Source organism: Balaenoptera acutorostrata, chromosome 21 (genome assembly GCF_949987535.1).
Source record: "Balaenoptera acutorostrata chromosome 21, mBalAcu1.1, whole genome shotgun sequence".
NCBI classification, from domain to species: Eukaryota; Metazoa; Chordata; class Mammalia; order Artiodactyla; family Balaenopteridae; genus Balaenoptera; species Balaenoptera acutorostrata.
In genome coordinates, this window is record NC_080084.1 from 27,910,909 (window position 1) to 27,938,396 (window position 27,488).

Below are 27,488 nucleotides of genomic sequence, written 5' to 3' on the forward strand. Positions count from 1 at the left end.
GAGTTGCGTGGTGTCTCTCTGTGGGGCGTGTAGGTCGTGCATGGTGGCTCCCTGGAGTCTGAGGCCCCCAGCACTGCGGGTCCCCTGGGAGAGACGGGGCGGGCGCAAGGAGGGCATGGAGTGGGAGGGTCTGCGTCTGGGGGCGGTGGCCAGAGAGGCTGTCAGCAGAGTGCCTGAGAGCAGCGCAGGGTAGCAGTTGACATGTATAAAGATGCCAGGTGTGCTGTGCTTCCTAAAGGAGGTTCCTGTTAGGGGAGAAACTCTCAGAATCGTTACGTTTATGTACCTTTATTTGGGTTATTTGGAAAATGAGTTTATACTTCATTCCCTGCCTGTGGTCAATGAGAACTTGCTGCCGTCTGTGACACATTATTCACTTTATTTGGCTTGTAAATAGTGACTTTTTTTTACCTTGGTTACCTTAAAACTTCCTCACATTAACTTCCCTGTAATTGGAACGTGTTACTCACTGACAGTTTGGTTTCTCTGAGCTTTATTTGAAGCCTCGTCACAGGAGCATCAGGTATCATCTGTGACAGTAACTCAGCCTCTTGACGGCCCTTCCAGCTCGCCCGAGGCTCCGCCCTGAGCCCGGGGAAGCCGCGCCCGGCGGCTCTTGGCTCAGGAAGCTGCCCGGGCCGTCCTGCGCGTCGCCCAGGGAGCAGCGCGAGGTGTCGGATGCTGGCCGTGTGTGCTGCACCGTCGTATTCGTAGTGTTAGGAGAGTCGAGCTCTGTAGCTTAATTATTAAAATATTTGTTGAGAAACATTTTAACAGATGTTAACACTCGCTGCTAGCATTCACGGCCTGTTTAGAGAACAGGTGCTGCCTGGCAGGGCAGGATCTGCGAGGTTTAATAATTGATCAGGCCTTTCCAGCGGTGCTGGTGAACCTGTCGTCTGTGACGTATTTAAGTCCCTTCTTGTACTCGGGGTCGTACAGAAGGAATCTACTAACCCCCTAGTCTCAGTAGGGGATCAGGAAATATTAACAAATACAGGGTGTGCTTAGGGTGTAACAGATGCACTTATTAGGGTGCTTACGAGAAGTCGGTCATGGAAGATTCATGTTTATACAAGGTGGGATCACGCAGAATAGTATTTCTCCATTCAGAACATTTCACTAAAGGGGTAGGTCTTTCCAGAAGCGCATAACGATATTCTGAAAGGATATTTCAACAACTTTATGACTTAGAAGGAAGTTTGGCAGTGGAAACCGGATTTCTAAGAGGGATTGTTGGGTAGGGGTAGGGGATTTAGAGGAACAAACTGCTATGTATGAAATAAACAGGCTACAAGGATATACTGTGCAGCACGGGGAATGCAGCCAGTAGTTTATAATAGCTGTAAATGGAGTATAAGCTTTAAAATTGCCAGTCACTGTGTTGTGCACCTGAAACTTATACAAATGAACAAAATAGAAGGATTGTTGAGTGGCTTGGCCAGGAGGATGCAGCAGGGCCGATTTCCTGGTTTTGCGCTGTGGCTCTTGAAGTGAAGGGCGCCAGGGACCAACGGTCGGGCTTGGAGGCCCCATGGACGCCGGGGGAGCTCTGAAAGGCCACAGCGAGTGCAGCCCCTCTGCCGCTCAGCCCGGCCCCCAGGGACTGCCCGCGTTTTGTCACAGACGTGTACGTGCAGGATCCCACCCCGAAGAGCCAGAGACGAGGGTGTCGGTGCGAGCCGGAAGAGGGGCAGTGAAAAGGTCTGGCGACAGGAGGCAAAGGGGACGAGTGCGGACGCGCGACTTGATCTCAGTGGACAGACGCTGAGTTCTCACTGTCCGTCGAGATGGCACACCTCTCGTCACCTTCTTTCCATTTTTGTCCTGTGTCAGGATTAACTGCGGGAGGTGGTGGTCGGAACGGACCCGGCCTCGGGCCGAGGAGCCGGGCAGCGGAGTGGTGGGCCCGGCCCTGCTCCAGGTGCACACAGGCCATCCCGGGAGACTCGACGGCTCACAAAGCACCCTCCCTGCTTCTTCACTTCTGATCCTCTGCCAGCTCGATGGGCTGGGTCACCGTGCGTGGCAGATGCTGACCTGAGCCACAGAGGGGTTAACGTCTTGCGCATGGGCTGCTTGCATGAAAAGTTTAGTTGTAGAGTTTTGCTTAAGTCTTTTCACTGTTCCACATTCCTATATTAGAGGAATTATCATGTTTTTGAGGAATTACTTCTAAATAGCGAGTCTGCGGGCCTGAACAGTGTCCCCCAAGGTTCACGTCCACCTGGAGCCTCAGAACGTGACCTTATTTGGAAGCGGGGTCTTTGCACGTGTATTCAGTTAGGATGAGGTCCTACTGGAGTGGGAAGGGCCCTAAACCGATGGCTGTGTCCTTAAGAGAAGAGGAAGCAGAGACACAGTCACAGGGAGAAGCCATGTGAAGAGATTGGCCCAGGGACTCCACAACACTAGGAGCTGAGTGAGGCGAGGAGGTCCCCTCCCTGGGCCAGAACGTAACAGGGCCCTGCCGACACCGGGGCCTGGACCTGCGACCTCAGAACCCTGAGAGTGGTGGCCGCTGACGTCCCCCACGCGGCGTGGGGCTGCCTCACGGCAGCCGCGGAGACCGTGCAGAAGGGCCGTTACTTCTCCCCTGGCGCGCCGTGTGCTTTTCTCCTTGAGAGGAGCGGTCGTGCTTGTTCATGGTTTGTCTTCTGCGAAGGACCAAGCATACTTCTTTACACAATGATCAGATATTCTCACACCACCTCACTTTGAACATGTGGAAAATGAGCCTGTGTTAATGGTGGGTGAGATGACATGATTGCAAACTAGTCAGTGGAAAAAATTACAAGGAGCAGAACCCGGGAGGCCTTCGGTTTTCTGGCACAGATTGGAAGGAGACCCTGCTGCCACCGGAGTGCGTCTGAGAACACATTTTGCTGATGAATCGTTGAAACCGACTGACGGTGAAAAGAGCAGGGGGCCTCAGCAGACGGTTGTCGTGCACGTGGGTCTCCTGCAGACTTGCCGCTGGCCTGCATGCCCGGAACCCAGGCAGCGTCGGAAGGCTCCACGGGGAGGGCCGTCCCTGTGCCACGGAGGTCCCCCAGGAGGTGCCCGTCATGGCGACTCTGGGTGAAAAGTGTACCTGATGCACCTCCTCCATGTTAGTGACACCCTTTCCTTCTGTTCGAGGTAAGGGATTGGTGGTGGGGGGGTGTCATTTGGGCCCCTTAGCTGTCCGTCAGCCCCTCTGGGAGGTTGGGCCTCCTCACCGCCGGGCACCAGGTGCAGTGCGTGCAGGGCCGGGGCCACTCGGGTGTTCATGTGACCTCTGCCCTTGAGCTGGGGAGCTGCTCTGCTCATCTTTACACGCCTTCTTAGGTCCTGGGACTTTGGCCCCAGGAGTTTGTTTCCCAACACTCCTCAATTTTTGGACGTGAACTCCAGTTCCCCATGTGCTTCCTGGGTCCTTTAAATAGTGGAATCATGAAAACAAGGGAAAGGACGTCTCTGGCTGGACCGTCTGGTTATGTGAAGATGTTTAGCTTCTTCCTGATCTCTGCCGAGGACGATGTGGCATGAACAGTTCACGAGGAGATGGGAATGGGGGAGACCATGGTCGCGGACGAGCTTCCAGGGACCCGCGAGGCAGCAGCAGGGCCGGGGGGTGGAGGGGCCAGACCTCTGTGTTGGGTTCTGTCTTGTTTTCTCAGTTACTGACCGGGGATCTCCTCTTCCACGACACCTAACGGGGTTTGTATCTGCCCCGAGGCTGCCATGACGAGTTCGTGGCGGGGTCGTAGCGAGCCCTCGGACGTGCTCAGCTCAGGAGTGCTGCTGCGCTTGGCTGGTCTTCTGAGGGTGGCTTAGATGGAGGGACAGCCCCCATGCAGGTCCAGCCCCGTCCCCGGATTCAGGGGGGAGAAGCGGGCGAGGTGTGCCTCAGGTCCCAGGCGGTCCTGACCGCAGAGGCGCCTGTGTTAAAGGTCTTCTCTGTCTTGATCCTATAGCCTTCTCCTCTCGTGGAAAGCAGTGACTTCCTGACATGCGTGGAGACATTTAAAACAGTGGCCTTTTGAGTTCAGGGCGACTGTTGAGAGGGACTGTCCGTAGAACCTCTGACCTGAGCCTTTGTGTGCCACGTGGCAGTGTCTTGGGTCACAGCCCAGCTAGGTCCGTCACGTGCCCACTCCCTGGGCACCCGCCACACACATGTCCCCAGCCCCCGGCACAGACCTGGAGCTGCTCCACTCGCAGTGAGGGGACGGTTGATCAGGCTGCTCTGTGAGTTGTTCCGGTTGTTTTCTCCATGGTAAACATTCTGCGCAAATTCTACCTGAGTACGAACTGGCTTGTAAGAGACTCTAAAGTAATTAATTTGCCAGTGGTTTTACTAAACCTACAGGCACCTCCAGGCACCTCCTCTTTTCAAGAAAACTGGTATTTAGAAATGGAGGAAGTTCCTGATTAGAAAACAGATTCTTCACAAAAGGAATGCCCTCTGAGTTCCTTAGCACAAAAAGATATGTTTACATTTTATTTTTTTAAAAACGTCCTTCTTGTTGATTCAAGAATTGGCTATAGGCTACTTACTCCAGGAGTTTCCTCTGATTTTTCCCCTTAAAAAGTGTTGGATTAAAGTGAGCTAGCAAAATACGTAACTGCTCCTAAGAACAAGATTCATGAAGGAGAAGAGACCACGTGGGACCTCCCAGGGGTGCCTGCTTCCAGTCGAAGGAAACACGACTGGACGCTAACTGGACAGTTTGACCTCAAGAGAATTAAATTTGATGATGTAGCTCTGCCGTTTCATGGGATGTGTGTGTCCAGCCAGCGGGAGTGCGCTGATTAGATGGCATGTCCTCTGGAAATTTGAAATGTCACTAGCACAGAGTCTGCAAGTGTCCAGTACCATCTTCATTTTTCTTTAACTTCCCGCATATTTATGCTGCCAACAATGTAACTTGTAGAATGTGACCAAACACAAGAACTAAAAATTCTTTTAACAAAACTGAAATTATAAATTGTGTAACAATTCAATTCATAGAAGACAACAGTTTTTCCTTCTGCCAGTATTAGGAGTGAGTGACTAGGATGAGAGTCAAATGTGGTGTTAATTCCCACGGAGGGTGGACAAGAGGGACAGTCCGAGAAGAGGTCACTTCTCACAGGCCACCTCCCTGAGCTGGTCCCCCAGACGGGAGCCTTGTTCTCGACACAGCCTACGTTCGCTCTGCGTGAGATACCCTCATCCCGGGGGAGGAACGGGGCCGCGGACCTTGGGAGAACCTGATGAAAGCTCCTGACACTCCCCAGAGAGTGATGACAACATGGACGCAGAGTCTGCGAACAAGCCTGGGTGCTGGCACTGCTCCGGCTTCGTGAACATCTAGGTGAGAATCTGCTATTGCAGAGTTTAGGTCTCATTCCTTTTTCATTAAATACAGTAAAACTGAGAAGACCTTTTAAAATCAGGTAATCAAATTGCACATCGCTGAAGCCTGTGGAAGCAGTTTGCTGTGTCCTGACACACGTGAGGTGCACGGGATGCAGCGTGGCAAGAGTTTGCAGTGTTTCAGTCCTGAATCCGGTCCCTGTTACTGTGTGACTTTGGGGTCATTTTCCTCCTCTCTGGGCCTCAGTTCTCGCTGTGCAGCGTGATAATACAGTACGTCTCCTGGGGGTGTTGTAAGAATTAGGCAGTCACGTCCAGCCCTTCCAGTAGCTCCTCGGTAATAACGGGTCAGTGTGGAAATCTGCGTGAAGCCAGGAGTGAAGATGGCACGGCCCCCGGCCTCTGCCCACTGAGGGCGCCCTGTGCTGCACGGGAGGGCGACCTGAACACGAAACCGTCCCCCTCTGTCCTTCCCGCACGCACACCCACGCCGTCATCCTGACCACGTAACGCGTGCGCTCGGGCATCCCGGACGTGCCTGGGAGCTCAGCTAGCTGAGGTTTTCTGTACTTCTATTTAATTCTAGCTTTAGTGTGTTATCATCAGAGAGTTCGGCCTGTACGATCTCTGCTTTTTTGAAATGGGTTAAGTTTTCCTTTGTGGCCATTTTCATAGTTGATTTTTGTAAATATTCTATTGACACATAAGAAAAATGCAGATTCTCTATTTGAAGGATGTAAGTTTTTCTGCTTCTTTATTAAACAAGGTTTGGTGGTTATACTATTTAAATCGTCCACATCCCTACTTGTTTAGAATTGTTAAATTTGAAGAGACGTATAAAAATCTCCCACAATATTTGTATTTTTGACAAAATCTCTTTAAGTTTCCAACAGATTTTGTCTTACATATCTAGCTGAATAGAGGCTAATGCGTGGTTATATTTTCTTTGTAAGTTGTCTTCTGGGGGTTTCCCTGGTGGCGCAGTGGTTAAGAACCCACCTGCCAATGTAGGGGACACGGGTTCAAGCCCTGGTCCAGGAAGATCCCACGTGCCGCGGAGCAACTAAGCCTGTGCACCACAACTACTGAGCCTGCGCTTTAGAGCCCGTGAGCTACAACTACTGAGCCCATGTGCCACAATTACTGAAACCCACGCACCTAGAGCCCGTGCTCCACAACAAAGAGAAGCCACTGCAGTGAGAAGCTTGCGCACTGCAGCGAAGAGGAGCCCCCGCTCGCCGCAACTAGAGAAAGCCCACGCGCAGCAACGAAGACCCAACGCAGCCAAAAATAAATTAAAAAAAAAAACTGTCTTCTGCACTTTTATGTTAATTACCATTTTAACCTAAGATTTCACTGTCATCTATTAGCATGGCCACTCTTGTGTTTGCACATCCCACTGTGGTGGTTTTCCTGGTGGGTGCCCTGTGGGTAACTAGCTAACCGACCGTGCCAACCCCACGCCTTCTGCTAGTGAGTTCAGCCTTTTTCTAAAGGATTATTTTACGTGGTATTAGAAAACTGTAGTTTTTGTTGATGATAGGAGGGGGTAGTTGGAATACTTATTCCCTTTTGTGACAGAATATCCATTCTCAGACTAAGACCTGGTCTCAGGGGTCCTCCTCACTTTGAAACTACTGAGGACCCCAAAGAGATTTGCCTATGTGGGTTTTGTCTATTAATATTTACCATATGGAAGTTAAAATAAGTTTTAAAAAAACTTCTCTATTTAAAAATGAAGAGTGCCTGTGTCCTCCCGTGCCCATCTTCGCAGCGTCTGCGATGGTGGAAGGTGGCGCGTTCTCAGGGCTGGATTCAGCGTGTGCAGCCTCCTCGGGGGGCCCCGGGACCCTGCACTGCACACGAGCGAGGCGGCAGTGGTGCCAGGGAAGTAGCTTAGATCTGGGGTCCCGGGGGCTCCCTGGACGGCTCTCTGAGGGCCGCGGCCCACGGGCTCCGCGCTCTCATTTTTCTTTGCGGAGCAGGAGAGGCATGTGTTTGCATATTCTGGTCTGTTTCTCTCAGGTCCTGAGGGTCTTGAGAGCAGGGAGCCTGTCAGGGAAGGTTGGTTGTTTCTCACACTGCCCAGGGCCGGTGGCTCAGTCTGTCGGTCAGTGCTGGGAGCCCCACCCCTTCCGGCTGTCCTTGGCAGTGAAGCTGGCCTCAGGTCTCTAATTTGGTTGTAAACGCAGGCGGGGGTGGGGGGGGCGGTGGGGGGGGTGGGGGAAGGGTCTGAGTCAGCGTTAAAGTGGTGCTGATTGTGATGCTGGTCGAACAAGGAAGATGGAAGACGCTAACATTTTGCTTTGTGACCACCTAGAGGGGTGGGATAGGGAGGGTGGGAGGGAGACGCAAGGGGGAGGGCATATGGGGATGTATGTATATGTATAGCTGATTCACTTCGTTATACAGCAGAAACTGACACACCATTGTAAAGCAATTATACTCCAATAAAGACATTAAAAAAAAAAAAAAAGATTGAGGAGCCGGACTGACCTTGTAGCCTTGGGTTTCTCAGGTGTTCTCTGGCCAGGGCCCTGGAGTGTTGTTTCTGTAATCACTGCAGTATAGGACACTTTTATGTAAATATACTAGAAGTTACAGAATGATTTTTTTCCCAACAATCCTCATATGATTGTCATATTTGTAATTTTTTTTTAACTTCCACGGTCAACATGGCAATGTGAGTACGTGAGTTAGCATTTTCTTTTCTCCTTCTGGAAACTCACAGAGGCAGCTAGGAGGATTGGAGAGGAGAGATGAAAAATTCCTTTTTCAGAGAAATAGGCAGATGTAGTTCACAGATTCTAAAATCTGTTTAAGGCTTACCCAAAGTGGCTCAGATTGGGCACAAACAGTATGGGAAGAAGTGAATGGATGTGTCCGGGTGGCGAGGACTTGGCAGAGGCAGGTCTGGACCACACCACAGACACACGTGGTCCAGGGCGAGGCCCGGCGTGGGTGGCGGAAGTTACAGGATGTGAGGGGACGTGGGGAAGGGGCTGACACAGGACTCCTGAGACCCAGGTTGTACAGAGAGGTGGGCCATGGATGGGTTCACCGAAGACTGATAGGGATGAGCCGTGTTTGAGACAACCAGCTCTCCCCGGAGCAGCAGAGGGGAGGGGACAGCACTGGGGCAGAGAAGCGGGAAGGCTGTCCCGTCCTTCCCAGGCCTTCCCCGCCGGCCGCCGTGCCGGCATCGTGTGCTGAGAGCAGCTGAGCCCCTGACGGAGCAGGAGCCTGGGAGGCACGACGGCCAGCAGGTGCGGGAGGCGGGAGGCTGCGGGGGCAGACATGACGTGAGGCTGTCGGGGAAGGTCCGGCTCGGCTCGTGTGAGGCTGGGACGTTCAGAGGAGAGGGCACAGCAGGGTGCTGGGTGGACGCCCAAAGAGGTCCAAGAACACAAGCCGAGCCGAGCCGTCATGGGGAGGGCGTCACGGCTTGCGGCCTGCGCTCTCCTTCCCTGTCGCTCGGGGGCGTTTCCCTTCAGAGGTGATGCTCACCTGTAACTACCCCCCCCCCCCCACAGCTGTTGCAGCTGATCGCAAAGTCCCAGCTGACCTCGCTGAGCGGTGTGGCCCAGAAGAACTACTTCAACGTTCTGGATAAAATCGTTCAAAAAGGTAAGGTGATGTCTGATACTTTCAATAATCTAAATCTTAATTAGAAATTCGGTGCAAGGAGATTGGACTTTTCTTTTATTTCCCCCCAGTATTAATGATGTCAAATAATGTGATGGTGTCAAGGCAAGGGCAAGGGCTCGGGTTGGCTGCTCAGTTCTTGATGTTGTTATTGTTCTTTAAAAGGTGCTTTTGCATACAGAAGAACATACTGTAATGAGAAAGATAATTTTTTTTGTTTTGGGGCCACACTGTGTGGCATGTGGGATCTTAGTTCCCCAATTAGGGATCAGACCCGTTCCCCCTGCAGTGGAAGCGCGGCGTCTTAACCGCTGGACCACCAGGGAAGTCCCAGAGAAAGGTAATTAATCCCTGAGTTTTAAAAAGACACTGTTTCATGGTTAACTAGTCACAGCTCACCTTAGCTGTATAGTGTTTCTATAATTAGCAAGGTTGTGACTTAGTTCTTAGGTATCAGATAAGCCTGTAATTTTAATTTAATGTTTGTCCTGATTAGTTAGTGGCCAGTAATAAACGCAACTTTGAGTTTATGCATATATATGCCATTTTAAATATCCATTCTCATGATTAAGTATAAAAGAAAACAGAGACTGACAGTTTTAAAGGCAAAACTGTAGACTCAACCAAAAATACACTATCAGACAATATTTTGAAGTTTTAAAATCTCACCATACTTGTGATATCTCAGAAATGATGCCACTTTGGAGTTGCAGTGAAATTAGATCATAATTTTTTATTGTGGTTAAATATACATGAAATTTACCACCTTAAACACTCTTAAGTGCACAGCTCAGTGGCGTTAAGTACATTCACATCATTGTGCAACGATCGCCACCATCATCTGCAGAGCTCACCTTGCAGAGCTGACACTCTGTCCCCACAAACACCAACCAGCACAACCCTCCCCCCACTGCCCAGCCCCTGGCGCCCACCGTCTACTTTCTGTCTCTATGAATTTGACTATTCTAAGGACCTCGTATAAGGAGAATCACACAATACTTGATCATTTGTGGCTGGTTCTTATCATAAGGTCTTCAAGTTTCATCCACGTCGTAGCACATGTGAGAATTTCCTTCCTGTTTAAGGCTGAGTAGTATTCTGTTGTGTGTGTATATCACACTCTGTATATCTGTGTTATCTGTTAATGGGCCCTGGGGCTGTGAAAGCAGGTCATTCTTAACAGCAGGGGTTGACTGTATCAGTGGATTGTTTTTGTTTTTGTTTGTTCCAGTTCTCGATGACCACCAAAACCCTCGCCTAATCAAAGATCTTCTCCAAGACCTAAGCTCTACCCTTTGCATTCTAATTAGAGGAGTGGGGAAGTCCGTTCTGGTGGGAAATATCAACATTTGGGTTTGCCGGTTAGAAACTATTCTCAACTGGCAACAGCAGCTACAGAATCTTCAGATGACTGAGGTATGCATTTCTTGGCCTACAAGTGAGTACGCTCTGTTTTTCTATTACAAACACTGTTGTTACTTCTAAGCGTATGTGCAAGACTATTACAGCTTTTCCAAAGGTTTTTTTCCTTTACATTTCATAAATATTAAACTGTTGTAAGATGGATTCAGACCAGAAGACCCTTTAATGTGTTATAGGTGTCATTGGAAAGACGGTGGGGATGGTAATTATTAAAAAGAGCTGATCCTGTGGGTGATGAGGTGGTGAATTAATTTACCTTTACAGGAGATTAGGTATTTCAGGCTAAAATAACATTCAATGAATTAAGGCTAAATTGTATAGTGACTCTGTTCATCTGCTGTTGCTTCTCTAGGGTTGATGTGTTGTACGTTGCTTGGTGTGCGTACATGTGTTTATAGTTCAAAAGGAGCATGCAGATCACTCCAGTTGTTCTGATGTTTTTTGTTTATTCTGGTAACTAGTTTCATCAAGAAAAATGTTGACCCTGTTGACTAAAGTAAGTGTTTTAGGTTGTGTTTTATTTATCTCTGGTTGCTTTCAAAGGTGGCCTTGGAACACTGTAACTTTGGGCCATTTATTTGCTATCTAAACGTGGGATTTACAAAGAGCAATGATTCCCTAATTAAGGCCCTGCAGTTACAAGGGACGATCTAACATCCAGCGTCCAGGCTGCCTTGGTGTGAGCGCCGCACAGACCCCACCTCGTTCCCACGGACAGGGGCTTGTGCTGTGAGGGCCACCTGCCTGAAGACACACGCACCTGGGGCGTGTCTGCTGCCCAGGCCTTGATGGACGTGGCCAGGTGCCACTGTCCCCTAGTAGCTGATGCGCGGTGACGCCTCGTCCACTGGCGAACTCGGGGAGCGTGGGTGTCAGTGGTCCGGATCCCCGGGGAAGGGAAGGGAATGCTTGTCGCGCAGGCCCAGGCAGGGCCGCTGCTGGGCGTTATCTGGAGAGAAGTGGGGAGGAAGGAGGGGCGGCGGCCTTCCCGTCGCCTGGGCCTCAGACGTCAGCGTGAGTGCCGCGCTCCTGCGCCCTCTCACTGGAGTAAGCGCGCGGGTCCTCCCAGCAGGTGGACAGCGGCCTGACGCTCAGCGACCTTCCCGTGCACATGCTCAGCAACATCCTGTACAGGTTCTCGGATGGGTGGGACATCGTCACTCTGGGTCAGGTGACCCCGACGCTGTCCGCGCTTAGCGAGGACCGGCGGCTGTGGAAGAAGCTCTGCCAGTACCACTTCGGCGAGAAGCAGGTGAGCGTGGGCTCCGGCCCCAGCGGCCAGGCCTGGCCACTTCGGGGAATGGATGAGAATCACTTACGGGAAAGCTTGTTCTTCATGTTGAGAAAGAGCTGTGATTCTAAACACAGCCCAGAACAGAGACGCAGAACAAGAGCAGGTTCTTCCTGTCGAGGATGGGCCCCTCGTCTTTCCCGTAACTCGAGGCCTCTCTCCGGGGGACATGTCACCTCTGAGATCATGGGTGGCCATCCGCTCCCCGCACCCCTGCCCTCCCAGGACCGGGACTAGCCACGGGGTCCGGCGGACTCCTGTGTGTCCCCCTCATCGTTGCCCCCCTCCTCGCCCCCTGCCCCGTGTTGTTTCTGGAGGGAAGCACCGACAGCTGGGCATCCATGACACGCACGGCAGCGTGAAGGGCAGGGGACAGTCTTGGACGAGGCGGGACGCGGTCCTGCCCCAGGGAGTCCTTGCTGAGGGGACAGACATCACGTGTCTCTTCAGACACGGGCTCAGGGGACGTGTGGGGTCACGTGCCCATCCCCCAGGGGGACACGGCCACTGCGGAGGGCATGGCGGGCAGGGGCGTCCTGGCGATGAGCAGGTTCAGGCCCTGAAACGGAGAAGCACGCACTGGAGGGGGTGAGGCTGGGCGCGGCCAGGCCACGGGGCCGCCATGGTCCCCCTTCTCTGGGCGTTGGGGGGGGGGGGCGCCCCGGAGTGGAGTCTAATGTTCCAAGGAACCGAGCAGCTGTTTCTCAAAGTCGCCGCCCCGTCGGGCAGCCCCCGCCTGTTACTCTGAGTGTTTGGTCACAGCCTCACGGGGGGTGTGACGTGCTGCCTCCTCCCGTCCCCGATGCCTGAGGTGCTGAGCCTCTTTCCATGAGCTTGTTGCCCATTTGTATGTCTTTTCAAGTCCTTTGCCCATTTCGTATTTGGATTGTCTTTCTGTTACTGAGTTGTGTTCTTTTTGTGTTCTAGTTACAAGTCCCTGTCAGATACACGATGTATGTAACTTATTTTTAGCTTAATAGTATGTCGTGGACATCATTCCAGATCAGAACCTTTAAGTCTGTTTAACAGCTGCATGGTATTCCATTGTATAGATTGAATTATATTTGAAATTTAATTTCAAATAATTGAATGTTTCATGCAGTATATTGCTTTTAAAATTGTTATGCTATGAAAACCATCTGATTCTGAACAGAATTTTGTCTGTCTAGTTTTGTAGACACTTGATCCTTTCAGAAAAAGGTCACATCGAATGGAAGCTGATGTATTTTGCGCTTCAGAAACATTACCCCACTAAGGAACAGTACGGAGACACACTGCACTTTTGTCGGCACTGCAGCATCCTCTTTTGGAAGGTAAAAATTTCAGATGTGCTCTTGGAGTTTGAGGATTAAAATTTGGAGAAACAAACTATTCACCTAATGGTAATGGTTAAAAAAAAAAAAAGGCATGTTGTATTTGTGATAAGATAATGATGCATCACGAAGGACTGGGGCAGGGGAACAGGTTCACAAAAGTAGAACAACTTGCGGTTGGACCTGAACATCGGGCCACCCACGCCGTCCCCTTGCACTGTGGTAGCAGGTGGGGGCCTGTCCCCGAGGGCGGTGAGCACGCTGGCTGACGCCTCGGCCCGAGTCCTGGCGGGGCTGCTTTCTGCTGTGGTCGAGGCTCAGCCTGAGATGAGGCTCAGGATCCCCCACCCTCTTCTGGAAGCCGAGGGGGGCCCCTCACCTGTCCTCCACACTCGGCCTCGGCCTCCACTGTCGGGACCCCCGAAGACGGCGCCTCCAGGGGGCTTCTCCTCACAGCCCTGTGCCTGGAGCAGAGGCGAGGCCCACCAAGGTGCCTGGGTTTCTCATGTGTTTGAGCCACACTTAGCAAGTCTGGTCCTGGGTGGAGACTGAGCCATGTCCGCAGTTGTCTGGGCCCATCCCCTCCCTCTCTGGCTCCCTTACTCTCCTGCCCAGACTCTGATAAAAACAAGTTTCCAGGGCGGGGGAGTGGGGTGCTTCCGTGCACCTCCTCTCCGTAAAATCATTGCCATAGTTTGCCTTGAGTTTCAATTTGCTTATTAATGTTGTGAAATTTCACTAGGGAGAAAAGTGGCGAACCTGGCAGGTGGTCTGCGCCTGCCCCTCCGTGTCCTCGGGCGTGGCTGTGGGGCCGCAGGCCTTCCGCCTGGTCAACACCTTGGCTGTGTATTTGTTTTGCTCTTCGTTTATCTGTAATTTGTTGCATGGATTACATGGCAGACTCTAAACTGTTGGAAGAGAAATGACTACTTTAAGCTGTTTTCATTTCAGATTATATCCGTGGTAATGTGGCTCTTTTTTAACTATAACCCGTGGTTGTGGGGTGAGAGTCCCTGTGTCAACAGAGCTTTACCTCCTGTGCTGCAGGCGAGCAGGTCCTGCTGTCCCCACTCATGACCAACAGGAGGTCACGTTATGGGTAATCTGTTGTTTTGTATTCTAGTGTGGCTTTTCCCACACAATTAAAAAGAAATGTGTTACGTGGCTGCAGTGGCTGTTCTGTGGAACCTTGTTCCTCTGGGGCAGGGGGCACCTCGCGCTCATTCTCGCTGGCGTGCCGGCTGCGTACTGCGGGGACGCGGGCGAATCAGTCAGCGGGATGACAGTACGTAGAGCGGAGCCCTTACTGTGTGCCCTTGGTCCCAGTCACAGGGATAGAAACGCACACGCGGGCAGGTGCCCGTGGAAAACACGTGAGGAGGCATCTTCACGGCCAAGTCAGAGCAGATGAGACCGTCTGGTTGCTGCTGTGAACTGGCGCTCCTCCCCGGGGTTTTCTGTTCTGCGCAGACTGCTTTCTTCCAGAGAGAGACCAGGAGCAGTGGTGTTTCCTCCTGGGGTGCAAGTCTCCGCCCTTGCATGTGATGGGCGTTTCTCTGAGAATGCCGTTGCCGAGTGTGGGAGCCCTGTCTCTGAAGTAGTGAACAGAGAAGCACCCACGTTAGTCTCCCTGTTGTTGGTGTAAGAATGCGCTGCTGAGGCATCGAGAAGCACAGAAGTTCTGGATTTTTTAAAATTGAGAGGTGATTTTTTTAGGTTTCCAGAAGAATTGGCCTGCAGATTCTTTTGTTTATGAAAATTCAGAACAAGTGTCTCCTGCTGGTCTTTTGGCTCTGAAATGTTCAGTCTTGCCTTGAAGGCTGAGCACCTCGATGTCGGTGCAGCCTCAGGCCTCAGGGCCTGGCTCGGTCCACCCATGGGGTCACATTACAGCTTTTTCTCCTAGAGGCCTTTCCAACTTTATTCTGAATCTGTGGGTGGAAATTTAAAAAAAAAACACAACGATGAGTCTCTGGAATTTCTGGTGGAAACTGCTTGCAGTGTCAGCTCCCGAGGAAGGCCCCCTGCGTTGCCCCAGCTGACCGGACTCTCCCCCTGGCTCGTCCCGCACCATCCCGCGGCCTCACCCCAGTTCCCAGCCTCGTGGAGCCTCCTGTCGGGGCAGACCTGCCGCGTGGAGTCGTGAAGGTTAAGCAGTGCCCTGCCCTGCACGGGGCTGGTGCTCGGAAGTGGCCCCTGCGCTGTGACTCACCTTCGCCGGCACTTTCTGCTGATGGGGAGACAGCAGCGTGACACCGTCAGATGCCACTGGGTGCTGGTGGGGACCCGCCATGGTCCGGCTCCCGCACGCTGCCAGACTCGTCCTCTTCCGCCCACGTGGGCCTGGGCTCTGACCTCTCAGCTGCCCCAGCCATCCTGTCTGTTCTGGCTTCACTCTCTGGAGTCTGGGGGTTAGTTTTCTACCTGCCTTTGTGGGGACTCCTCCAAAGTGAAAGGAGGGGAAATACTGGGCTTAAGAACTGTGCACCACGGTCTTGGAGTCACTGAGCCGAGTCACCCAGGCGAGCGCAGGTGCCCGGCTCGGGGTCCGTCTGGCTTCCGTGGGGCGGCCCTCCCGGGTCGCTGAGTAGTGACGCGAGACCGCTGTGTTCCTTCCGCCTGACCGTCCTCCAGCCGAGTTTCTCGACTTCATGGAACTTCAGTCAACACTGGGGGTTGGGTGAGTTGGAAGCTGGACAGAATGAGTCCAGTTAAAGGCTGGGAATCAGGACCCCGTGTCCTTTTTTGTCTCGGCGTGTCCACTGCCAGGTCCACACTGCGGGTCTGTGGCCGGAGCAGGGAGGCTGCTGGCCCCAGCCCGCGCTGATGGCCAGCCCCCGTCTCCAGCGAGGGTGGGGAAGCCGGGCCAGGTGGCCGGGCCGGCAAGAGGCGAGAGCGGCAGGTTGGTGCTGACCTCGAGCTGAAAACCATGGATGAGCAGGAGGGCTCCGGGGTGCCGGGGCTCACGTGGGATCTGGTTCGTGCACTTGATTCCTCGGAGTTGACTCTCAGACGGTAAAGAGGGAGTGAGGGAGCTTCCGAGAAACCTGCCGTAAATATTTGCAGTGTAAACCGTGTGTGTCAGTGTCGCTCTGCGCACTTTCAGTGAACAGTTTCGGCGATTATTTAGCTCTGCAGCCTCATCAGTTGTCAGTCCGAGACTCGAGGAAGCGGAAACTGTGGCAGTGTCCCAGATGGCCTGCGGGTGCTGTGGCCCTTCAGGTGCCGGACGGTGCCTCTGATTCAGCTACCCGATGATTTTAGCTATTTTCGTAAATAATACACATCCAGCCTAAATGCTAAGTACAGTCTGGCTCTTCCTAATAACCCTGTTTTCCCTTTTTTCCTCCCTTCTCTGCACTCCTTCCTGACCCTTTCTCCGCCGTCTCCAAGGACTGCCGCCTTGCTTTATTACTCGAGGTACCTCCTGCTCTGCCCGCATCTGCGCGCGTCCCCAGGAGGCCGGTGCCCCTCAGGCCGCACCCTCTGCCGATGTGCGACTGGCCTGCTTGCTTCGCCACGACCGGGGGTCCCATGAGCTGCCCTGTAGACCAGAGGGAGGGTGTAGACTTGGCCGCCGGGGTCCCCGGCCTAACTGGCCCCCAGTCCCGAGGCTGCTCTGTCTCCTGACCTGAGCCCTGTTTCTGCTGCGGGACGCGGTGCTGGGCCCTCGGGTGAGTGGGGCGGGTGGTGCTGAGAGCAGGTCGCGGGGTGGACCCTGACCCACGGCGGGAGGGGAGGAGCGCGGCCAGGATGGGGGCGCAGAGCCCAGGGCTCCCTCTGGGGCCCTAACTCAGGGCGGCCCGTCTCCCCATCCACTGGAGCAGGAATTCCTTCGGGAAGTCTCCCCCGAGGAGCCACGTGGCTGCCTTCATTTTTGTAATTCTCATCGCTTGCTGTCCACGCACCTTTGTGGTGGGGTCCGGGGCACGTTTAAACAAGCAGCTGGCGACTTCTGAGCTGCATTCCCTCCAGAAACACACCCCGTATGGTAACGACCCACTCCTCCCACAGGACTCGGGCCACCCCTGCACGGCCACCGACCCCGACAGCTGCTTCACGCCCGTGTCCCCGCAGCACTTCATCGACCTCTTCAAGTTCTAAGGGCCCCGCCGCGCCGTGGCCTGGGCAGCGTGGTAGGACGTGTCCTCCGTGACTGAGCCGTGACCTGGTGCGCAGGCTGGAGGGTGTGGAGGGACGTGGAAAACTGCCCTGGCAGCTGCGGGCAGGAGCACCTGTTGTTTCCACCTTTGAAGCGGGGTCAGGGAACCCAAGGAAAATCATTTCTACTTCCTTCTTTAAAAAATTCATTTCCTCTAAGCGCATTAAAATGTGCAACTTTGCATGTTTGTGAATGTGGTTCAAAAAGCGTGTATTTTCAGCACCACATTCTGTGCTGAACTGACACTAACAGCCAAGCATATGCTTCTTAATTGTCAAATGATAGTTTCCTGATTTTGTAGTGATTGGGGGTGGGGATAGATCATTGATCCTTGTAAGGACATTGTGCAGAATATTTATTTTTCTTGAGATGTATTTTAACTGCATTGGTCGTGTCCATAGGAATCCTCTTGGATACAGAAGGAACCCAGGGAAGTATGTGCATGTCTTCTGGGTGCTCAGTGTGGGGTTGTGAATTGTGCAGACATCCGAGACCCACAAAGGCGTGAGTCTGGGGCTGTGGTCCTGGGCTCGTGGCCCGATGCTGGCAGGCAGGGGCCCTGACCTGGGGGCCAGCCCAGTGTGACCTGCACTGTACTGCTCTGAATCCCCTTTTGCAGGCAAAGTGATAAATCATGTTTATCTGCCGATTTTAACTTCATCAGTTTTGCATCTTACTGAAGGAAGTAGTATCAATGATTTTGATATCATTTATTGAAACCTTTCAAAGATTGGTTTTTTTTTAAAATATTGCATGTACATTTTAGAAAATTTTGAAAATAAAGGTTTATAAAAGAATAAAACTTGCATATAACCCTGCCACCCAGAGGTAGCTGTGCTTGCCAGAAGGAATGCAGGAATGGCCCTGGCAGGTGTAGGGGAGACTGAACAGGGTCAAGGCCCAAGCAAAGTCATTTCTACTTCCTTCTTAGCACATGGAAATTTGCTGTTTTGCATATTTGTAAATAAAGAGTCTGTATTTTCACTACATTCTGTGCTGAACTGACACAGCCAAGACTATGCTTAATTATCAAATGATAGTTTCCCTCTGTGTGTATTGGGTGAAAGCTTTTCATAAAACCGTAAACATCACATATACTGTTTTCATTTTATAACCAGCCTTTTTTTCAAAAGTGTTTGTGAAAATATGGTTTTTACTGGCGACATGGTACCACACAGCTGGAACAGATCACTTTTTGATCAGCATCACCACATGTGCACTTTTGTGCATCTGATGATCTCCTTACGATAAACGAGAAGCAGAACCAGGGAAACGAGTCAGTTGTTTGTAAGGATGTTTCCAGAGCACTGGCGAGGATGGAAGGTGGCATCTTTCTCCCCCGAAGATGGACGTGAAGAGGCTGTGAGGTAGGACATGTCTTCTGAAAGCTTAGTGGCGAGTTGTTTCTGTATTTTTTTTAATACACAAATTTATTTATTTATCTTTGGCTGCATTGGGTCTTCGTTGCTGTGCGCGGGCTTTCTCTAGTTGAGGTGAGCGGGGGCTATTCTTTGTTGCAGTGCATGTGCTTCTCATTCTGGTGGCTTCTCTTGTTGCGGAGCATGGGCTCTAGGCGCGTGGGCTTCAGTAGTTGTGGCACACGGGCTTCAGTAGTTGTGGCACACGGGCTTCAGTAGTTGTGGCACGCAGGCTCAGTAGTTGTGGCTCACGGGCTCTAGAGTGCAGGCTCTGTAGTTGCGGCACATGGGCTTAGCTGCTCTGCGGAATGTGGGATCTTCCCCGACCAGAGCTCGAACCCGTATCCCCTGTGTTGGCAGGCGGGTTCTTAACCACTGTGCCACTAGGGAAGCCCTGTATTTTGTTTTGCTTTGGCAAATTACCTAATTGTGTTCTTTGCCTGTTTTACTTTTGGGGTGTTGGTCTTTTTTGTATTAGTTTCTTTTTAAGAGGACATTAACCTCTTGAAGTGAGTTCTTTTCCCCAGATAACATTAAAAGTCTTGGGAGAAGAGTCCAGCTGTTCCCCCTATTAGCCCGTTTCCAGAGGCAGCAGACGTGCTTGGACCCAAAACTGCACACAGGCATTGGCAAAACCTATAGCAGGTGTGCCTGAGGCCCGCAGCGCTGGGAGGGGGCGTGAGCGGGATACATCTGGCGGCAGGCGCACAGTTCCTGGGCCCTGATCAGTCACTTACGGGAGATCTGATGATGTGCACAGGAAGAGAGGGGTCGTCCTGCGCTGCAGGTTCGTGTGGCATTTCTGAGGGTGGTTCCACCAGAGGGCTCGCCAGACTCGGGCTGCACGGCGTCACTCCCCACGGTGTATCATCCGCACGCCCTCTACCCTCTCAGGACGGCCAGGAGTGGGCCCAGGCCCGGCCCAGAGCTGCGCCTGTGGGAGCTGCCACCCCCAGGCAGTGGCGTCTGGAAGTCTGGGGCCTCTTCCTTTGCCCTGAGGCCCATTTTCTCACCCGGGTTGTGACTCGCGGGTCAGGAGGGGCCACAGAAGGTCCTGCAGCAGGTCCACGTGCTAGTCTGGGGGTTTCGTGGCATCTGTTGTGCATTTGCTCAGGGCTGTCCATGGAGAACCATGTCTCCTTTAGGGACACTGTTGAAGGATTCGATGTTATTTCTGCTGTAAATGCTGCTTTTAGAATCATATAGATTCTAACATACAGAATCAAACAGAATGCCCACGTAAGGTGTTTGTATACTGATTTTGTATCCTGTAACTTTGCTGAAATCACTAATTAAATCTAGTGGTATTTTTTGTAGATTCCTTGGGACGTGGCTATACATCGTGTCCTCTGCAAACAGAGGTGGCTTTTCACCTTTCCTTCTTCCCTCCCTCCCTCTCTCCTCTCCTTCCGAGCTTTCCGGCCAGACCCCCATGCACGTGGGCGGCAGTGCACACACATCCTAGCATGTTCCTGGGAGGCTCTCCGCCCTTCGCCTGTGGGTGTGGTGCATGCTGGGCATCTCTGTGGGCGCCTGTATCAGGGTGAGGTGCTCCCTTCCAGCCTCGCTTTGTTGACGTGTTTTTTTTATCATGAAAGGGTGTTAGATTTTGTCGAGTGCTCTTTCTGTGTCTACAGAGGTGGTCGTGTGTTGACTTTTGTATGTTGAACCAACCTTGCATTTTCAGGCCCACGTCCCATGTGGTTTCCCTACACAGTTGGTGAGTTTAGTTTGCTGGTTTTACTGAGCATTTTCACAAGAGAGATTAGCTGTGCTTTTCTGGTGAGTCTCTTTGTCTGGTTTTGGTATCAGGGTGAAAACAGCCTCCTAGAAGGGGCTTGCCTTGGGAGCGTTCCCTCCCATTTTCTGGGAAGGGTTTGTGAAGAATTGGTGCGAGTTCTCCTTTAAGCATTAGGATAATTCCTTGGAAACTGAAGTTACTGAGGAGAAGCATCTGTTTTCAGTTTAGTCACATGCTCCCTTTTGGAAAACCCTTTGCCTTTAACGGGATAGGGTAGTTTTGTCTTAGCTGAGACGTATCTTGGTTAGAGCTCATTTTCTTCATCATGGGGCCTAACCTAGCAATAAACGGGCTGTAAACTTAATCTGCTGCTTTCCTCCATAGTTACAGAAGGAAGTGTGCTGAAAACCATAGATGAAAAGGCAGAAGCTGTCTTGGCTTATGAAATTTCTTTCTTTCATTAACGGTGTGAGAAGATGCATATGCTTCACTCCTCTCCCTTTCCTGTATGCCCCACCAAACGCAGCCTCACCCCCACCCGGTGAGATGCCCGAGGACCTGCAAACCTGGGAGGGAAAACCCTGAGGGGACCCAGTGACTTCCCGGCCCGACATCCACTTGCTTCTCAGCTCGCACTCCCTGCTTCTGTCTGGGTGTGGTCGCCTCTTCTGACCTCACTCCAGACGAGCTCTGCTCTTTGTCCCTTTTTGCAGAGGGAGCAGGCCCTCACTTTTGGAGAGCAGTGTCCCCTGGGCGCCCCCAGAACCCCAGCAGGGGCGTGCCACGTGCACCTTCCCGACCCCTGCCGTGGCTGGTGTGGCCTGCTCCTTCCCGCCGCACGGGTGTGACTGCAGTGCCCCCTCGCCAGCACCTTCTGGGTGTCATCGGCACATGCGCCTCTCAGGCGTATTCCGGGGGGGGCCTGCTGCCCTCCCCGCCCCCAGCACCGACTCAGGCCCCCATGGAGAACAGAGGTGCTCAGAGCACAGCCACCTGAGGACGCGAGAGGGCTTTTCACGTGCCTCTCGCTCAGGATGGCGAGATCCTCCACACACAGTGTTCTTCTGTGTCAGACGGGAGAGACACCTCAACTGTGTTGTTTTTATTATTTGGGTAACATTTTCACTTTTCTTTGATAGTCATTTGAGAAATTTGCACAGACAAATGCAAGTAGCTTTTTACTATTTAATCTACATAGAAAATTCAAATGTCATTAAAAATTTTTGATTACAGTAAAATAAATACACATAAAATTTGCCATCTTAACCATTTTTCAGTGTACAGTCCAGTGGCATTAGGTACATTCACATTGTTGTGCAAACACCACCACCATCATCTGCAGAACACTTTTTATCTCTGAAAACAGAAATTGTCCCCTTAAACACTAATTCCCTGTCCCCATCCTCCAGCCCCTGGCCCCCACCTTCTACTTTGTCTCTATGGATCTGACTACTGTAGACACACCATGTAACTAGAATCATAAAGTAGTTGTTTTTTCATCCGTGTTGTAGCATCGCTCAGGATTTCCTTCACTTGTGAGCCAGAATAGTGTTCCACTGTGTGGTTGGACCACATTCTGTTTCTCCGTCTGTTGATGGGCACTTGGGTTGCTTCCACCTTTGGGCTGCTGTGAACATGGTATACAAATCTCTCTTCTAAAGGTTTCGTTTCCTTTGAATATATACCCAGAAGTGGAATTGCTGGATCATGTGGTAATTATGTAGTTAATATTTTGAGGAACCACCATACTGTTTTCCATGGTGGGAATGTAAAATGGTGCAGCCTCTAACAGTGCCCAGGGGCTCCAATTTCTCTACATCCTCACCAACACTTGTTATCTTGTGGAGTTGGGGTTTTTTGTTTGTTTTTTATAGTAGTCGTCCACATGGTTGGGAGGTGATATTTAATTATGGCTTTGATTTTCATTTCCCTGATGAGAAGTGATGTTGAGCATCTTCTCCTGTGCTTGTTGGCCGTTTATATGTCTTACTTGGAGAAATGTCTATTCAGGTCCTTTGCCCTCTTTTTAATTGAGTTGTATGTGGCTTTGTTGTTGAATATAGAAAGAACTACTACAACTCTGGACACTAAGTCCTTATCAGCTAGACGACTTGAAAATGTTCTCTCCGATTCCCTAGGTTGCCTTTTCACTCTGTTGATTGTGTCCTTGGATGTACAGAGGTTTTTAATTTTGATGTCCAATTTCTCTTTTTTTTTGGTGCCTGAACATTTTGTGTCATATCCAAGAATTCATTGCCAAATCCAATGTCATGAAGCTTTCTCCCTATGTTTTCTTCTAAGAGTTTTATAGTTTTAATTTTTGCACATGTCATAATAAGGTAAGGCTCCAACTTCATTCGTTTGCATGTGGATATGTGGTTTTCCCAGCAACATTTGTTGACTGTCCTTTCCCTACTGAATTGTTTTGGCACCCTTGTTGAAAATCATTTGACCAAATATGCCATTATGACTTGGGTGGGGATTGTATTGACTCTGTAGATTGCTTTGGGTGGAAGTTTTCCAATCCATGAACATGGGATGTCTTCCATTTATTTGTGTCTTTTTCTTTCAGCCTTTTTTCACTCAGTTCATTCCTAAGTGTTTTATTCTTTTTGTTGCCATTACAAATAGAATTTTCTTAATTTCCTCTTTGGATTTTTCATTGTTATTGTATAGAAATGCAACTGATGTTTGTATGTTGATTTTTTGTTGTCTTTAGGATTTTCTACATGTAAGATCATGCCACCTGCAAAGAGAAAATTTTAATACTTCCTTTCCAATTTGGATGCCTTTTTTATTTCTTTTTCTTGCCCAGATGGCTCTGTCTGGTGCAGACTTCCAGTCTGTGTGGAACACAAGTAGTGAGAGTGGGCATTTTGTCTTGTTCCTGATCTTAGAGGAAAAGCTTTCAGTCTTTCAGCATTGAGAGAATGTCAGCTGGGACTTTTTATGTGGCTGTATAATGTTGGGGCAGTTTCCTTCTGTTCAGAATTAGTTGAGTATTTCCATCGTGAAAGGGTGTTGAATTTTGTCAACTGCTTTTTCTGCATCAATTGAAATGATGTTTTTCCTTTGTTCTGTGTATAATAACGTGTATTAAATTGATTGATCTAATGGTGGATATTGTCTCTTCTTGAAAGTGGGGTATTGGGGTCTCCTACTATAATATAGAGCTTGCTCTTCTTTCCTTCAGTGTTTGCTTCATATGTTTAGAAGCTCTAATGTTTGTTCACGTATGTTTATGATTATTACATCTTTTGGTAAATTCTCAACTTTTTAATTTAAACATGAAGATGATGAAATTACAGGATTATGGGATTTACTTTAACATAATTCTCTTGGTTGAGGCTAGGGGGTGACTAAAGATAAAACAAGATGATTGGCCAGGAGCTGAAAACTGTAGAGGGGAAGGATGTGTACATGAAGGAGTTTTCACCAGGGTTCAGCAGATTTTCTGTGAGGAGGCAGGTGTTAAATATTTTGGCTTTTCAGGGCCCACATTCTCTCTTGTGGCTGTAGACAATCTATACGTAACTCAGACTTGGACTGCATGGGGGACATTGATAGCGAGTGTTCCAATTAAACTCTGCGGGATTTCACGTGTCACAGTATGTTATTCTTTTAAGTTGTTCTACCATTTGAAAATATAAAAACCATTCTTAACTTGTACGCCATATAAGTAAGTACAGGGGGACGGCCACATTTGTCCACCAGGCTGTAGTGTGCCAACCCATGATTTATATAATTTTGTTTCTTCTTTTGGATATGTTTGATATTTTCCATTTAAAAAATGAGATGTTACTTTTTCAACATTGGTCACCCTGTTTTTTGATCACAAAAGAAGTAATGTATATTCACTGTAAAAAGTTTTGTTAAAAAGCCAATATACAAAAAAAATGAAAATGCTACCCATAATTCTACTTCAAGGTAATTACTTACATTTTGATATCTTTCCAGTATTTTATCTCACATTGCCTTTTGAAGACCTGTAAGCACCCAAATTACAAAGTGAGAGAAACAGCGAAGTACTAGAATAGAGCTGCGGATCTCCTGGGGGAGAGCAATGCCCTCATCTGGGTCCTGCTCACTGGTTCCCAAGGGAAATGGGTCTTCCAGGCGCTTCTGAATGTTGAGCTTTGGAGATTTCTTACAGAAAAATTCTTGACATCCTGCTGCTAGCTTACTGAGCCAGTTCTAAGTTTCTAGGGAGAAGAGAATTTTGAAACCCTAGCCTCTAAAGAAAAAAAATACTTCTCAAAAAGAAAACTCAAAGCAAATGGTATTTTTCCCATCACCACCCCCTTCCAGATATATTCAACTCTCTTGAAAGCTAAAATTCTACCCCGCCTTTATCACTAAATTCTGCAATTCTGAAAAGTCATGCTGAGACATTAACTTCTAATTATATAAACTTGCCTGCCACTTCACTGAGGCCAAAGACCCTGGAGGGAGGAGGGCGACCAGAAGACAGATGACGGAGGCCTGGGACAGAATCAGAAACTTGGCCGATACCCAGAGAAAGGACTCTGAGTATCAGAACCCAGCACAAAGTGGTGGATTTGTACAGAAGCGAGTCCCCAGACACACATTCCTGCAGGAGGAGAGAGGCGATTGCCGGCAGGTGAGGAGGGAGGGAACTTGGCATCCCCATGCCCACATTTCACACCTACCTCAGTATCGGCTGAGCCCCTGCAGCAGGCCAGGCGCAATCCATACACCATGTTGTGGTCTTGAGGACAAAATTAAAAGCAGCTAAAAAGACATTTTGCAGACAGTTGGGAAAACCTGACTATCTATGGGTATTGGATCATGTTAGGGAATGGTTAGTTTTGTGAGGTGTGCCTTTGACGTAGTAGTTAGTTATGCAGGGGGAATAGATTCGTTTTTAGAAACGCATGCTGTACACATTCAGGAGTGAAACGTCATGATGTCTGTAATTTACTTTTAAATGGTAAATATATATCTCAGCCTTGAAATCGTTTATCAGGTAAACACACATGTGAAGTAAATGTGACACATTCAGCAACTCTGGAATCTCAGTGGCTGAGTTGCCCACTGCACTGTTTTTACTTTTGCATAGGTATTTTCCATAATACAGTTTTTAAAAACTGAAATGCTTGTCACTTACAAAAATAAGCCAAGTTGAAATGTGCCGGGTTAATTATGAAAAATAACCACCACTTAGAGGTTTAGGTGTAATCTGGCCTCCCTTGCACATGCCTGCTGCTACCGGGCTCAGGAGTGGCACATGCTGTACAGAAAAAGCACAACTCTTAACACTCCCACACACACTGAGACCCGGGGGCCCCCAACTCCTCAGGACCCACAGAGTGACCGAGGTGTGGGGACTCTTGTTCATAGCCGAGCATGGCCTTTCCTGTTGTTAAAAGGAGAACGACTGTTTCACTGGGGATGGTTCTTCTCCTGGATGAGCTGTGAATGCACAGAAGCTGGGTGCTGGCTTCCTCACCATCGGGACCCTGGGTGGCTGACAGGTGCGAAAAGCAGAGTCCAGGAGGAGCCCCTTTCCTTGAACCAGCCTCACAGAGCCTGCAGACCTGGGGTAAGTTCCCACTCTGAGGCCCTGGCACCCCTGCTGCCCCAGGAACGTCTCTCAAACTCCGCCGGCCTCTCAGCTTCCCGTCCGCCAGCTACACGGCCTCCTCACCCCCACTGAATCCCATGCTCTGTCTGCTTCATGAAAACGTTTGCCCGGTGCACACGGGCAGGGGGCTCCACCCGTCCGGGAGGGACTGCCAGGTGGGGACACCTGCCCAGATGCCCCACAGCCTCGCCTGGCCCTCACCACCGCGTCCCACGCCAGCCACGCCCTGTCCAGCCACGCCTTCTGCGACGAGGGGCAAACTGTGTGGCCTCCCGGGGTCTAAGCCAGCATTTAGACCCCGTCCCTGTGAGTCTGAAGCCAGGCCCCGTGCCCCCAACCAGTCCCGGGGACACGTCAGACCCCAAGGAACAGCAGGTGCCTCCGGCTTCCCCACCTGTGCCCACCTGGATCCCAGCTCCTGGTCCAGCGAGTGCCTGGGCACAAACACCCTCGGAGCCTCACTCTGATCATCTGCGAAACGGGCGCAGTGGCACCGCCTCTGGGAGCCCCGATGGGCCAGGTGCCCCGCGGGAGGCCAGGGGCGGCACCAGGGAGTGGAGTGGACGGCTCCTGAGACCCTCGCCGACGCCAGGGTCTGAGGTCTCCTTCCTGTCCTCCCTCTGCGAGGCAGACGCACGCACCACAGCCACATGCCATCGCTCCCTTGCTGTTCTGTTTAAAGCCACCATTTCTAAATTCAGAATTTCTGCATGAAGGCTGGAGTCGCCACGTGGGAACTGGAACACAGGCACTCGGTCCAAAAAGACGGCCTCTTCCTCACGGGGAGGAAGCCGATTTTCGGTTTATTCCCCCTGTGGCTTCACTGCCAAGTCCCCGTCTCATCTGGGCAGGTGGGGGGAATCGGGGGCCACAGGCCCGGGTGGGTCGTCCCTCCAGGCCACATCCCCACTCTCGGGAGGACTCGGGAGCCGTGCCCAGGCCACGGTAGCCTTGGGCGTGGCCCCAACAACCTAGCGGGTCAGGGCCCCCTGCAGGGCTGGCCCGGCCACACCTCACCTTCCCACGGCCTCAGGACCAGCCACAGCGCCCTGACCTGTCCTTGTGCGAACACAGCAGGGAGACGACATGGATAGAAAAACCCAGAGCGGAGCTGGTTTGCTTGTTAATATGGTCTGTATGCTTGTCTAACTGATTTTTCAAAATACCCCCCCAGAAGGCATGAAAAACAGAGAGGTGAAAGTCACCTGTAATCCCTCACCCAAACGCAACCGTTAAAAGGTCTCGTCTGCCACGTCATTCTCCCCGTGGGTTTGAGGAAAGTGGGGTGCTGGGCCACTATCTCCAGGGTAACAGGATGACCTCATCAGGGGCACCAAATCTGGGGTGCTACCCAGCTACGCGGGGCTTTCCTTCTAGACCCATTGCGACACCTCACACCCCGGGGGTCACCTTTGCGTTTGTCACCCTATTACTAAAAGACACAGCTCAAATATTTTCCAAATCCTGAGATGGCTTCTTTCAGTAGAAATTTTACATTTTTCAACAGCGGGCAAAATCTATCAATAGTTCATCACTTTGTTCTGCTA

General features: G+C 50.9%; 1 protein-coding gene across 12 annotated transcripts in view; it reads left to right on the top strand.

Moving 5' to 3' along the window:
- The window catches only part of FBXO25 (F-box protein 25), a 56,488-nt gene extending 33,033 nt beyond the window's left edge, over window positions 1-23,455 (top strand). The window contains exons 6-13 of one of the 12 annotated variants that reach the window (XR_009006467.1): window positions 8,878-8,971; window positions 10,221-10,405; window positions 11,481-11,663; window positions 12,872-13,015; window positions 16,409-16,435; window positions 17,030-18,544; window positions 22,584-22,675; window positions 23,056-23,455. Coding sequence is in view for 6 of the 12 variants with exons in the window: in XM_057537091.1 (XP_057393074.1) it covers window positions 8,878-8,971; window positions 10,221-10,405; window positions 11,481-11,663; window positions 12,872-13,015; window positions 13,758-13,922 (771 nt within the window). In the remaining 6 variants the exon portion in view is untranslated. The other 11 variants (XR_009006468.1, XR_009006465.1, XR_009006464.1 and 8 more) reach the window with 11 other exon arrangements.
- Window positions 23,456-27,488: the final 4,033 nt, after the last annotated feature.